This window comes from Sus scrofa, chromosome 11 (assembly GCF_054392235.1).
Source record: "Sus scrofa isolate SSC_HxYL_T2T_F1_AM1 chromosome 11, Sscrofa_HxYL_maternal_Yorkshire_Landrace_v2.0, whole genome shotgun sequence".
Classification (NCBI taxonomy): Eukaryota; Metazoa; Chordata; class Mammalia; order Artiodactyla; family Suidae; genus Sus; species Sus scrofa.
This window is the reverse complement of record NC_139393.1, coordinates 74,989,196-75,003,694: the sequence shown is the minus strand read 5'-3', so window position 1 is coordinate 75,003,694 and position 14,499 is coordinate 74,989,196. Positions and strand designations below refer to the sequence as shown.

The following is a 14,499-nucleotide window of genomic DNA, read 5'->3' as shown; positions in this document are numbered from 1 at the left end:
ATCACTGCCTGCAGCTGCCGGCCCACACCACAGCCCCGGCCACGTCAGATCCGAGCCACGTCCGTGAGCTACACCACAGCTCGTGGCCACGCCAGATCCTTTGCCCCAGTGAGCAAGGCCAGGGATTGAACCCCCATCCTCATGGACACTAGTCGAGTTCTTACCCCAGTGAGCCATAACGGGAACTCCTCAGAATGCATTCTTGGTTTTGTTTGTTTGAGGGTTTCTTTGTCTTTTTAGGGGTGTACTTGTGGCATATGGAGGTTCCCAGACTAGGGTTCCAGTCGGAGCTGTAGCCACCGGCCTACGCCACAGCCATAGCAATGCCAGGTCTGAGCCGTGTCTGCGACTTACACCACATCTCACGGCGACGCCGGATCCTTAACCCACTGAGCAAGGCCAGGGGTCAAACCCACATCCTCATGGTTCCTAGTTGGATTCGTTTCCACTGCGCCATGACGGGAACGCCTCTTGGTTGTTGTTGTTGTGTTTTGTTTTGTTTTGTTTTTAATTCAAGTCCAAGGAATTTTCACCTCTGTGATCTCATCCTGTTGTTATTTTTAAATCGATTCTCCAAGTTGCAAGTGGGAAGAAATGGGGTCTATTCTGCTTTCCAGAGGCTGGCCCACCTGTACGACACGCTGCATCGAGCCTACAGCAAAGTGACTGAGGTCATGCACTCGGGCCGCAGGCTCCTGGGCACGTACTTCCGAGTGGCCTTCTTCGGTCAGGTGAGCTGCCCCTCTGTTCTCTAGGCCACCCCACGTCCTTTCTGGGGGGTTTTCTTGTTTAAACTCTATAAAGTTGTATTTCGTAGACTTTCTCATTTCTAAAAATGATAATTTGATGAATTTGTCATGTTTAGTATGATTCTTCCTCGTAGTAAACTTTCTGCTTTTTTTTTCTTTCTTCCTTTCTTTTCTTTATTACTTTCTTAAGGCAGCGGTAAGTTCTCCTCCTAAAAGACACTCTAGCGGCATCTTTGGTACTTCAGTGTGGTTTGCAAGTTTCCTTTTCAAGTCTGTATGTATATCTGTCCAGTCATTACAAACTCCAAAAGAAATTAACGTTTTATTCCATCTACAGACATAAATCACCTGTTCCCTTACGCATCTATACTGCATGTTTTAAACCAAAATTAAGGCTCTCTGGTTTCCTTTGTCCCTGTGCTTCTCTATCTTTTATACTATAATATGTCTGCAAGTAGATTTGCCATTATAATATTTCAAAAACCCTGTAGGAAAGGGTTCATTTAAATGTAACTGCAAGTTTAACCTCCAAGTCTCTAACATGATTAAATAGTATAAATTAGAATCCATTTATTTAGGGCGTGTGGTTTTCTATGAGCGTTATATAACCTTCAATTTATGCTGTTATTTATTGTCTTTTATAACTTTATAGCAATACCAGTTTACAGACAGTGAAACAGATGTGGAGGTAATTACAGTAAATGCTTAAAAAGCAAGTAATGTAGTGAAATGACTGCATCTAAACTCCTAATTTGATGTGGGTGTTTTTGGTTTCATGTTAGCCTGCATTTTTTTTTATATATATATATACTGTGTTTTTGTACCATTTTTTCTCTTTTATTTTGAATGAGAAATGTTTTTTTTTTAATTTATTTCAAACATTAACCTCAATCTGGGAATTTTACATTTTCAACCTTTTTCACTTCCCATGCAATTCTGAGCCTTGTTGTATTCAGACATGATTGATGCTGGAACAGCTGTGGCTGGTGCTAGTGGAAATATTTTCTGATATTATGCTACAGCCCTTTAATAGTTCCCTCATCAGTAAAGCAGAATGGGATATACACCAACTTCACATAATTTTGACTAAACCTCCTCCAGACTGGAGTGCTTCCATTTGTGCCATAAAATCCCACATGAATGGAAGAGGCCAGGAGAAGGGGGTGGGGTGTTTCTGAGCCAGCAGATAGCGTCTTGGTCAGTTCTGCTCCTTGGGAATGTGAAACAGGCTTGAATCCCATCATTGAACCTCACCGAGAGAACACAGCCTTGAATCCTCGATCTTTCATTTCCCTCAATGCTTGAGGCCAGCATTCTTGGATGTGTTTGCAATTTCATGTTTTTCCTTCGTCTTTGCACCCAGACCTTTGCACATGATCATGTTCCTTCCTATTGGAAAACCTCATTTTATTTTAGAAGCATTCCCCTGCTTTTTTTTTTAAACCCCTGTAACGAAAGAATCCTTCCTGGGTGTGAGCCTTGGGCTGCTATTTGGGGATGGCTCTCATTGTGCTTTATGTCGCAGGGATTCTTTGAAGATGAAGATGGAAAGGAGTATATTTACAAGGAACCCAAACTCACGCCTCTGTCAGAAATTTCTCAGAGACTCCTTAAACTTTACTCGGATAAATTTGGTTCTGAAAATGTCAAAATGATACAGGATTCTGGCAAGGTATGACCATGCTCGGAAACGTTTCACATAATACTGATTTTTAATGTATGTTGATGAGGTATTGTAGATTTATGAATGTGTATAGAAAAAGGAACTCCGGAAAACGTTAAGAATGGTTGGCCTTGAATAGCAAGGTATTTTTTTCTCAATACCTTTCAGTGCTTTCCAGATGTCCTTCATTAAGCAGACCGTTATTTCATAATTTTAAAAAGATATTCTTTTACAAAATAACTAAAAGGATAGATTGTTTTTAGTCCAGCTATTTAGAAATGGTGAGAGTGGGGGCCAAGTTTCTGTTTGTCACTGCACCTTTTCTGGCACTTCAGTGGGTATATTACCTGATATTTTGATTGGCTGGTGTCTGGACAGATGGACAGGCAGACAGACAGGCCAAGGAAGGAACCACTAAGCTGGCATGTCTGTCTGTATTAATGAGCTCTAATTAGGAAGGCTGGCCTCTGCTGCATTGCTCTCAGGAAGCCCTTTCTTAACCCAGCATTTTCCCGGTCCTCATAGACTCTGGGCCTCTCGCTCTGGTTTCTACCCCACCCCTGTCCTGGTCACCCTAATCCTTGTGCTGGCTCTCTGCAGATGGCAGTCCAGCCAGGTTGCTGTAACACATTCCACAGACTGGGGAGCTTATAAACCACAGATACTTAACTCTCACAGTTCTGCAGGCTGGGAGGTCCAGGGTCAAGGTGCCAGCAGATTCGGTGTCTGGAACGGCTCTTACTGGTTCGTGGACTGCTGTCTCATTGCTGTGTCTTCACAGGGAGAGGGGACTGAGGAAGCCCTGGGGGTCTCTTTTATAAGGGCGCTAATCCCATTCATGGGGGCACTACCCTCGTGAGCTAATCACCTCCTACCCCCTGATGCCATCCCCGTGGAGGTTAAGAGTGTACAGGAGAATCTGGGGGACACGGACATGCTGTCTGTAACAGCAGGCGTCTGGGGGTTCTCTGACTCCCTTGTCGTTGCCCTTCTTCTGGGGATCGGATTCGAACTTTCCGTTGTGCCAGGTCAGGTGGCACATCTCCCCGCACCTGCCTCCCAGAAATTCATCATACTCGCCCACCGCCTTCTCCCATCCTCTTTCCTTGGTTCTTGTGGTTAACTCTCTACTGTCATTTTTATAGAGTTGCACCGAGGAGAAGGGACAGACAGACATTGTTTGCCCATTTTTAGCCAGAAACCTCAGTACAGCCTACTTCCTTTCTAGACCAAATCTCTCAAGTCCAACTTGCTTTTTTTCTCTGAGACCAGAACCTTTGGGTCAGATTGTGGCTTTAACCCTACAGCCTTCTCTCAAGGTTCTCTTGCCCCTGTTCATCTCGCCCTTTTAATATGTGGTCCTCAAAGCAGCAGCTGGAACACCTACCAGACCTTCTTCTCTTCCCCAAACACCAGCCCTGCATTCATTCTGCTGATGCACACATACAACTTGGAAAAAGAAAACCAGGCCGATACCGCTGGAAATAGGCAAGAACGTTCGTTTCCACTGCCTTTAAGTTGTTTCTGCTAAAGAAACTTAAGTTAGTAAGTTCGAATGCAGTTATAGTGATGGGCCAGATGGCCAGTTTTTTTTCTTTTCTTTTCTTTTCTTTCTTTTTTTTTTTTTTTTTTTTTTTTTTTTTTGTCTTTTTGCCATTTCTTGGGCCACTTCCCGAGGCATATGAAGGTTCCCAGGCTAGGGGTCTAATCAGAGCTATAGCCGCTGGCCTACACCAGAGCCACAGCAATGCAGGATCCGAGCTGCGTCTTCGACCTACACCACAGCTCACGGCAGCGCTGGATCCTTAACCCACTGAGCAAGGCCAGGGATTGAACCCACAACCCCATGGTTCCTAGTCGGATTCGTTAACCACTGAGTCACGACAGGAACTCCCAGATGGCCTTTTCTAAAAGAAAGAGAAAGAACTCATGCCTGTGTATTTTCTGAACTTGCAGCGTTCACTTTCCCCTCTGGCTTTCATTTTCCGTCACACACGTCTCTGTTAGAAGCTGGCACGAGCCAACCCCTCTTGGCCGCAGCTGTGGGCCTGCCCTCACTCCAGGAGAATCTGCACATTCTCTACACAGGCATTTCTCTCACCCATTGCGTTGCTCTAGAAGCTTAAAAACAATATGTGCACAATGGATTTGTGTCCCTAATAAAATAGACTTCTTTTTTTTTTATTTATGGAAAATGCCTGTGTTTGATTTTTCTACCATGACACAGAAGTCAACACCACAAGTTCTAGCATTATAGTTTCCAAAGCATTCACATGCTGAGTTAATAAGGAACTAAACTTATGATCAGAGTAGTCTTAGTCTGTTCCTGTATTAAATTAATTCATCTACATCATTTCATATCTAATCTAATCTGTCTACAGATTAATTATGATTTGGGGACCTAAGTTTTTTGGTTTTTGTTTTTTGTTTTTTGTCTTTTTGCCTTTTCTTGAGCTGCTCCCGCAGCATATGGAGGTTCCCAGGCTAGGAGTCGAATTGGAGATGTAGCCACTGGCCTACACCAGAGTCACAGCAACGTGGGATCCAAGCCTCGTCTGCAACCTACACCACAGCTCATGGCAGCGCCGGATCCTTAACCCACTGAGCAAGGCCAGGGATCGAACTCATGGTTCCTAGTCGGATTTGTTAACCACTGTGCCACAACAGGAACTCCTTGAGAACATTTTTCTCTCCAGCCAGATATGTTAAAAAAATTCATTTTTTTATGTATAATCAGAGAAATTCAGATGTGGAGTCATTTGGCAAGAAAACTAGCATGACGTCTTCAAAAAAGTCAATGTCATTTAAAAAAATTGTCTAAATTAAAGAAGACTAAGGAGATGTAACTAAATGTAAAATGTGATCTTGATTAGATTCTGCTTCAAACTTAAATAGCTATAAATGACATTCTGGGACATTTGAGAAATTTTAATCCAAACTGGGTGCATTGGGTGCTGTTAGGAAATCGGTGTTGATGGGGTTAGATATGATTATGTATTGTGGTTATGGGGGTAATGTCCCCAGGGTCAGGCGATGCTAGCTCAAGTGTCCTTGTGGGAACCACTTACTTTGAAATGCTTCTGCTACGAAAAGTGTGCCTGTGCGTGTGTGTACACGGCCACATACAAACACATACAGCAAAGTGTTAGCAATCGTTCTAAGTGGTGGGTGTTGGGGTGTTTGTTGTAGTATTTTTTTTCCCAACTTTTCTGAAATTTCCCAAGACTTTTACAAAAACAAAGTAGAAAACTACAGCTTAGGCCTGCTTTATTTATTTATTTATTTATTTTTGTCTTTTTGCTATTTTTTGGGGCCGCTTCTGCGGCATATGGAGGTTCCCAGGCTAGGGGTCTAATCGGAGCTGTAGCCGCTGGCCTATGCCAGAGCCACAGCAACGCGGGATCCCAGCCGCGTCTGCAACCTACACCACAGCTCACGGCAACGCCGGATCGTTAACCCACTGAGCAAGGGCAGGGACCGAACCCGCAACCTCATGGTTCCTAGTCGGATGCGTTAACCACTGCGCCACGACGGGAACTCCTAGGCCTGCTTTAGAGTCCTTCAAACAGTGCCAATCTTCCCCTTCCTTTATTCTTTTAAAGGTCAACCCTAAGGATCTGGATTCCAAGTACGCGTATATCCAGGTGACGCATGTGGTCCCGTTCTTTGATGAAAAAGAACTGCAAGAAAGAAAAACGGAGTTCGAAAGGTCTCACAACATTCGCCGCTTCATGTTTGAGATGCCCTTCACCCAGACGGGGAAGAGGCAGGGGGGCGTGGAGGAGCAGTGCAAACGGCGCACCATCCTGACAGGTAAGGCCGCCCCGCTCCTTTCCCAAAGAGTCACGCCCAGGCCTCAGCCCGGACACCAAGATAGAGAGCTCTCCAAAAGCTCCTAGCATTGGAAGTGCCCCTCAGGCTTAGTTACCTTGACTCACGTATCCATTTCTGTTTAACATGAGTCGAATGCTTGCCTTTGAATTCTGACGATGTTTTTGTATTTACCTGTTAGTGTTTTCTTCCTCTACCAGACCAGAAGTTCATATTCAATATCAGGTCACTTACCCTTTTTAGAATCTGGTGAGGGAGTTCCCTGGTGGTCTCATGGTTAGGATTCAGTGTTTTCAGTGCGGCAGCCCAGGTTCAATCCCTGGTCTGGGAAATGAGATCCTACATCAAGCTGCTATACACTGCAGCAAAAAAAAAAAAAAAAAAAAAAAAAAAATCTGGTGAAAACAGTGGGTTCTTATCTCCTCTGCATCTGCCTCATGGGAAGAGACCCCTTATGCATGTCTGTGGCGTAGGTCCCAGCATGAGCCTGCTCAGAGATTTCAGGCAGAGTGAACAAATGGGACATGAGGCTAGATAGATCCCTCCCATCTGTCTCAGAGTGGCCGGCCGGTCTCACCTGGCACACCCCCAGGACCAGGAAGACTTCAATAGACATTTCTCCAAAGAAGACATATGGATGGCCAGTAGGCACATGAAAAGATGCTCAACCTCACTGATTATTAGAGAAAATGCAAATCAAAACTACAGTGAGGTGCCTCCTCACACTGGTCAGAGTGGCATCATTAACAAGCTTACAAGTAACAAATGCTGGCGAGGATGTAGAGGAAAGAGCGCCCTCCGTCACTGTTGGTGGGCGTGTGCATTGGTGCAGCCACTATGCAAAATGGTTTGGGGGTTCCTCAGAAAACTAAATGTAGAACTACCATATGACCCAGCAGTCCCACTCCTGGGCATATTTCCAGACAAAACTATAGTTCAAAAAGATACGTGCTCCTCTGTGTTCACTGCAGCACTATTCATAATAAATCTCTTTTTTGACTTAAACAGAAAATCGGTAGGGAAGCTGCTGATGTGTCTGTGTCCACTACTGAGGCACAGTTTTCAAAGAATGGCCGGGTAAGCCGAACCAGGAGGGCGCCCCTGCTTGTCCAAAAGTCGGTGCTCTCAGGTGCTCCTCCTGGTCGGGACCAGGGCACATCAGGATACTAAGTGAAGGCTGGGAGGACGGTGCGGGGCAGGTGGGGCTCCACCCGCACCACTGGGTCGTGCACTTCACGGGTGAATTGTGGGGTGTGCCGCTTAAGTCTCAGTAAAGCTGTTACCAAAGAAAGAATGCGGATCATCGTGACATAGCTCAGAACAGCACTGCACGCCATCCTTCACCCTTCCTGTGGGGGACCAACACAAAAATTAAAATTCAGGGAGTTCCCGTCGTGGCGCAGTGGTTAACGAATCCGACTAGGAACCATGAGGTTGCGGGTTCGGTCCCTGCCCTTGCTCAGTGGGTTAACGATCCGGCGTTGCCGTGAGCTGTGGTGTAGGTTGCAGATGCGGCTCGGATCCCGCGTTGCTGTGGCTCTGGCGTAGGCCGGTGGCTACAGCTCCGATTCAACCCCTAGCCTGGGAACCTCTATATGCCGCGGGAGCGGCCCAAGAAATAGCAACAACAACAACAACAACAAAAAAGACAAAAGACAAAAAAAAAAAAAAAAAATTAAAATTCAAAGAAATCCCCAAAACCCTATGTTCCTTAAGGAGTCTCTGCTCCTGCTCTGAGACTAATAAGGTACCATGTAAAGCACAAACAATATTGTCCTGGAACATGGCAGCCCCTCCCTATATGTAAGTGAATTGATTTTCTCATGGACACAGTAGCAAATTGGCTTTTTTTTTTTTTTTTTTTTTTTTTCCCGCTTTTTCAGGGCTGCACCCATGGCACATGGAGGTTCCCAGGCTAGGGGTCGAATCAGAGCTGTCGCTGCCGGCCTACACCACAGCCGCAGCAACACAAGATCTGAGCCACATCTGCCACCTACACCACAGCTCACGGCAACGCCAGATTCTTAACCCGCTGAGGAAGGCCAGGGATCGAACCTTCATCCTCATGGATGCTAGTCGGATTCGTTAGCCACCGAGCCACGAGGAGAACTCCAGTCGCAAACTCTTATTAAGCAAAATAACTACATTTCTAGATGGAGTCACTTGAGAATTACCAGCTTATCAAGAATTACCAGCTTACTGTCTTTATCTCTGCAGCTGTGCTGACCTCAAATCAGTGCTTATCAAAGGTGGTCCCTGGTCTGCAGCATCAGCATCACCCAGGAACTTGTTAGAAATGCAAATTCTCGGGCTCTGCCCAGAATGCCTGAGTCAGGGTGCTGGGGGTGGGGCCCAGCTCGTGTTTCACCAAGCCTTCCAGGTGATTCTGAGGCCGCTCACATCGAAGAACTGCTGACTTAAATGAACCCAGCTCACTGTGATTCAAGGTCGGGATTTTCGATCATGACACTCTGCTCAGCTTGCATGCTGATTCATGGTTACCATGGGGTGTTCTCCGTGGCCAGTTTCCCATTTTGTCACATAAATATTTTAGATTAGATAACAGATGAGAGCAGAGCTCTGTAGCTGCCAGAGCAGCGGGGACAAAGAGCAACCCCAGCAGAGAGAATCAGAGAGGACAAAGAGTAACCCCAGCAGAGAGAGTCAGAGGAGACGTGCGGGCTGTCGGCTCGGGAAGTAACCACGTTTGACGATGTGGGCAGTGCAGAGCCTGGGCCCGGGCAGCCTCGGTCGCATCCTGGCTGTGTGGCCTTGGGCAGGCAGATCCTCAACCTCTCTGCACCGTAGTGAGTTATGCTCTCCCTCTCGGGTCAGAGAATTTTGTCAGGTATGCCCACGAGGGGGAAGAATGTTCTTCATTTCACTGCATCTTGCCCACCATTCAGCTCCTCGCCTTTTGAGGTGGATGATGAGCGAAAGGAGATTATATAATACAGCAAAACACCCCAAAGGGGAGCAGTTTTTGCCCCAAAAGATCTCAAAATTTCAAAAGGGTAAATTACAGGGTAGCATAAAGATTTAGAGACCGGGTTCTAAAAATGCTGGTGGGAGCCTATAAACTGTATCAACCTTCAGCTAAAGGTACACAGACCGGAATATTCTGAAGACTTTGAACTTGAGAGTTTTCCCTTGTGTTGTTAATCCCTTAGGTTCTTCTTCCATTGCACCGCTTCAGAGCTGACGTCTGTCCTTCCAAGGTGTAGGGGAGCCCCCACCCTCTCTCACCCTCCCTGCCCTCTGAACCCAGAAAGACTCACGTTCCTAGAGATTTCAGTCAGTCAGCTGCAATTGTAGGATCATTTGAAAAACCTAATAATTACCCCCAGCCCCCCTTGGTGGAAGGTTCTGAGCCTTGCTCCCAATGTGATCGATCACCTTCTGTTCCTTCCTGCCACAGCGGGAACTCCAGTAATACATTCTTCTTCTCTCTCTCTCCTTTTTTTTAAATTTTTTATTTTTTTTTTTAATTTTTTATTTTTTATTTTTTTAGAGCAGCACCTGCGGCTTCTGGAAGTTCCCAGGCTAGGGATCGAATTGGAGCTGTAGCTGCCAGCCTGTGCCACAGCCACAGCAACGCAGGATCCGAGCCGTGTCTGACCTACACCACAGCTCATGGCAATGCCAGATCCTTAACCCACTGAGCGAGGCCAGGGATCGAACCTGCATCCTCATGGATACTAGTTGGGTTCGTAACCTACTGAGCTGCAATGGGAACTCCTTCAGTAATACATTCTTTAATTCAGCAAAATTTATTGAGCACAGGCGGGCAGTGTTCCAACTTGGCTTGGCAACACAACCAAGCTCTCTGACTTTTGCAGCTCAGGATCTAGCAGGAGGAGACAGATGCTCAACAGCGAATAGAGTGAGTGAATGTATCTGTGTTGAAAGAAAAGCAGAAAGGGGTTGGGAATGTGGGGTCCAGCAGGGGAGGGTTGCAGTTTAAATGGTGTGGCCAGGATAGGCTTCATTGAGGAGGTGATGTTTGAGTTCAGACTTGAAAGAGGTGAGGGGGTGGGGCCATATGCAAATGCCTGGAGGGAGAAGGAACTGTCAGGGCAGAGGCCAGGGTCCCCGTGCCTAGCACATTCTGGAGCCACATGAGCCCCAATGAAAGGAGAGGTGAGGCCAGAGAGGAAGGCGGGGTGGGGGAGCCCCACGTCAGTGCACCTGCGAGCTCCTGCTCGGACCCTGAGTATCTTCACACCCCTCCGTTGCTTCTCTTAGTCTCCAGTTATCCTCACAAGAAGCCGTGACTCAGGGCTTTTCTTCTGAAGGGGGACTCAGCATAATGGGGACACCTCGCAAACATCCACTCTCTGAAATAATGGTCCTCAAACCCTGTGATGACACAAGTCACGCGGGCTCTGACGTGGCTGCTAGCCTCGTGACACCTCTGTCCTGACCGATGAGAAGGTGATGGCTCCTCTGTGTGCAGCTCAGCGGTCTGTCACACCCGGGGACACCGTGGTCAGAGGGCCGCGCCCCGTCTCCCTGGCTGGTAAACGGCAATGCCTAGTGCTTGTCACCATCAAGAAGCCTTCTGTCCAAGAGGACTTTCCATTCCCAGTGTTGCTGCTTAAAAACCGTGCGTCCGCAAGGAACGCAAAAGGCACAGTAGACACCAGCCCTTGGCCTCTGATTGATAAACCATTTAGTGACTGGAATAGGCCCAAGTGTGTGACGGACAGCGGTGTGTCCCATTGAGGTCTTTTCCCGCCTTGTCTAGACTCCGCGTGCCCACGGGAACTCTGTGTGCCGCGGGGAGCTGGCCTTGCTCATTTTGTCATCAGTCCTTCTTGAGTAAAACTTCTCCAGCCACTTGCTAAATAAATAGTGTAGAGTCCAGACATAACACTCCCTTCTTTCTTTTGCTTATTAAAAAATAAACTTTTTAGCACATTTCTGTCTCTTCATAAGTACATATTAAAAGTGTTATAGATATTTGTATATACCATATAAGCAATACGGTAGAAATGTGAAATAGAACTAAATTAGAACCAGCTGTTTTTCTGTTCTTTTTTAAACTATTTGGTATTGATGATGTTCAGGTGTCTTATTATAAGAAATGAAAACAGTATGAGTGGTACCTTTTTTTTGGTTAAAAAAAGTGTGAGAAAAAGTAAATATTATTATTTATGTTTTTGAATATTTTAGTTTTAAAATATCTTTTATTATGTAGCTCATAAACAGTTTGTGAATTTCTGGTTCATAATATATTTTGCTTGGAAATATACTCGTTATTTTTCACTGATTTCTATGGTTTATGCAAATTTATGGATGTGGGTCCAGGATATTTCTATGGGATGCTTTTCTGGACATAATCTGTTATATCTCAAAGCTGTTTATTTAGTTTTTTTATATTTGCAAAGCTCTCTCATACCCGCTAGCCATTCAGCTCTCACAGCTTCCAAGGGAGGCGGGACACTTAGGGATGAGAGAATTGAGCAGGGAACCATCAAGCAATTTCTTCAAAGACCAACTTATCATGTTAAATGAGAACAAAGACCTCACTCTTGACTTGATGTTAAACTCAAACAATGGCAAGAGAGAGTACTCTGGTTCCACGAAACACTGGCGTGTGACCAGGCAGGCTTTGGGTCCCTTACCCATAAGATGCGAGTAAGGACCACTCCTACACCGATACTAGCGAAGCAAGTGCAAGCTGTGCAGTAATTCCGGGCCATGTTCCTCCACAGCGATCCACTGCTTCCCTTACGTGAAGAAGCGGATCCCCGTCATGTACCAGCACCACACGGACCTGAACCCCATCGAGGTGGCCATTGATGAGATGAGCAAGAAGGTGGCCGAGCTCCGGCAGCTGTGCGCCTCGGCCGAGGTGGACATGATCAAGCTGCAGCTCAAGCTCCAGGGCAGCGTGAGCGTCCAGGTGAGCCAGACCAGGCCCAGCAAGCCACAGGGCGACGGGGGACAGCTCCTTGGACCCGGAGACGTTTCAGCTCGTTGACACTAGCAAGTCAGGTGTAGGTCCCTGGGTTTGCCAGGTGATGGCCAGCAACTCCTACCCGTGTGTGCAGTTTCTCCTGATATCAGAGGACTTGCAGGTGGGGCTGGCCTTCGAGCCCAGCCCCACCTGCAAGAGTGTGCCCCTCCCCAAGCTGGCTGCCAGGGGCAGGAGAGGCTCTCCATACAGCCTGGTTTTGCAGAGTGAGGAATTCTGGGTGCCTAATTGGAAGCATCAAGACTCTTAAATCTAATGAAGTAGGTTTTCATAGAAAATTGTTGTTTTCTGGTTTCTATGAAAATTATAAATGTAAAAGTATCTTTGTTTCTTTCTTTCTTTCTTGTGTGTGTGTATGTGTGTTTAGGGCTACACCCGCGACATATGGAGGTTCCCAGCCTGGGGTCCAGTCGGAGCAATAGCTGCCGGCCTACCCACAGCCACAGCAGCACCAGATCCAGGCCATGTCTGTGACCTACACCACAGCTCATGGCAATGCCAAATCTTTAACCCACTGAGCGAGGCCAGGAATCGAACCCGCATCCTCATGGACACTAGTCGGTTCACTACCACCGAGCCACAGTGGGAACTCCCCATTTTCTTAATCATATCTTTTGTTGAATGAAAAATTCTTCCTTTTAACCGATCCCACCTAATCAATTTTTCCTTTACTAGTAGCCTTTTTTGGGTCCTCTTTAAGATATCTGTTGCAGAAATGTTCTCCTGGGTTTTCCTTCTTCGTTTGGATTGCTGTAGAGGTCTGCAGTCCGTCTGCATTGATTTCGTCCATGGTACATGTACAGAGGTCAAGGCCTTTTTTCCCTACGGCTACTCAAGTAATAGGTACCATTTGCAGACGAGGTCGTCCTGGATCTCGGTGCCGATTCTGCCAACACGTTCAGTTTGTGAAAATTCACCAAGCTATACACTTGGGATGCACACACCTTTACGTTTGTACAGTACACCTCAGGGATGGGCGTGTTTTTAAAGGTATTTTACCTGTACGGTTTCCTGAGAAGTCAGTAAATGTTACAGCACTCCCTCTACTGACTGGTGTGCTGCTTGCTTTATTGGTATTTTTAAATGTGTATAAATAATTCTAGCACCTGCTTTACGTGTGTATGTATATCCAGTGCTTTTCTCTACGAGAAGGATGTGTTTATGAAGGTTATGTGTGGTTTCTTATACAGTGGTTTCATTTTCTCAAGTCAGTTTTTGTTGACTTTTTATCAGATCCATACTGGGCTGTTACCTAACATTTTTCGCAGGGTCTTTCACCACACCTCTTCCCTCATGGCCCAAAACACTTATGTGCCAACATATGTTATCAAGTGAACATGATAAATAGTCCAGCAACATGAGCGATTACATAACAGGCCAGAGGCCACAGTTTTCTGCAGCTAAAAACAAAACCACTCAGTAACGTGACCTGGCCCGGGAACACTCAGCTCCATCTAAAGGCCAGCAGAGGGGTGTGTGTGCCAGTAGAGGGTGGGGCTGGACCGGGTCGAGCTTCCTAAAGGGCAAAATGTGCCCTGCCCTTTGATGGTGACCTTCAAGGGTTATAACCGCCCGATTATCTTTAAAGAGCAAAGGATTCCAGGATGAAATGAGGAGCCTAAGTTTACACATGTGCAGCCTCCAGGCTAACAACAGAGGTGGAGTCAGGGGAAAGGAACTTTATCCTTTTTTGTGTATATTTCTTCAATTCTTCCACCAAGAGCCTCGCTGGGGTGGCTGGTGTAGAGGACAGAGCCAGCAGGGTGGCTTTGTGTCTCTGCATTCCATTCCCAGATCTTGTTATGCTGGACCTTATGAAGTCGCATCAGCCCCCCATTGCATCTTCTTGCAACTGAAGGAATATGTCATTTTGGATCATTGTTCCTTTGGGTCATCTTGAGGTTATTAACCAAGCTCCCCACACAGGTCCAGGGATCATATCCGGTCATCACAGAGGGTGGGCTGGTTGGCCCTGTCTCAGGGGGCTCACCTCTAACCTCTGTGCCCCCGGCTCTGCACCTCTGCCATGGACCCTCCCAGCTCAGTTCCCCTGCCGTTATTGGTGCAAGACCTGCACACCGTGGGCTGGGACCGCAGCCTGGCCCCTTTGCCAATGGTGACAGTGGGAGCAACAGCGAGTCAGACAGCCCTCCCCTCACTTAGTTTCCAAGCCCACGAGACCTCCCAGGAAAAATCATGCAGTAAAGTCACGGTCAGGACCTTTCCCACGATGCCTCAGGTGCCTGCAGCCTTCCCCTTCCTGGCCAGTGTGCCTG

At 46.7% G+C, this 14,499-nt stretch overlaps 1 protein-coding gene across 35 annotated transcripts in view; it reads left to right on the top strand.

Annotated features, from left to right (window-relative positions):
* Positions 1-14,499, top strand: part of DOCK9 (dedicator of cytokinesis 9) — a 222,272-nt gene that overhangs the window by 203,217 nt on the left and 4,556 nt on the right. For 25 of the 35 annotated variants that reach the window (XR_014819796.1, XR_014819797.1, XR_014819794.1 and 22 more), the window contains 4 exons: positions 618-731; positions 2,275-2,421; positions 6,015-6,225; positions 11,961-12,151. Coding sequence is in view for 21 of the 35 variants with exons in the window: in XM_021065839.2 (XP_020921498.1) it covers positions 618-731; positions 2,275-2,421; positions 6,015-6,225; positions 11,961-12,151 (663 nt within the window). In the remaining 14 variants the exon portion in view is untranslated. Of the gene's footprint in view, positions 1-617; positions 739-1,401; positions 1,438-2,274; positions 2,422-6,014; positions 6,226-11,960; positions 12,152-14,499 lie in introns of all 35 variants that reach the window. The other 10 variants (XR_014819789.1, XR_014819790.1, XR_014819791.1 and 7 more) reach the window with 2 other exon arrangements.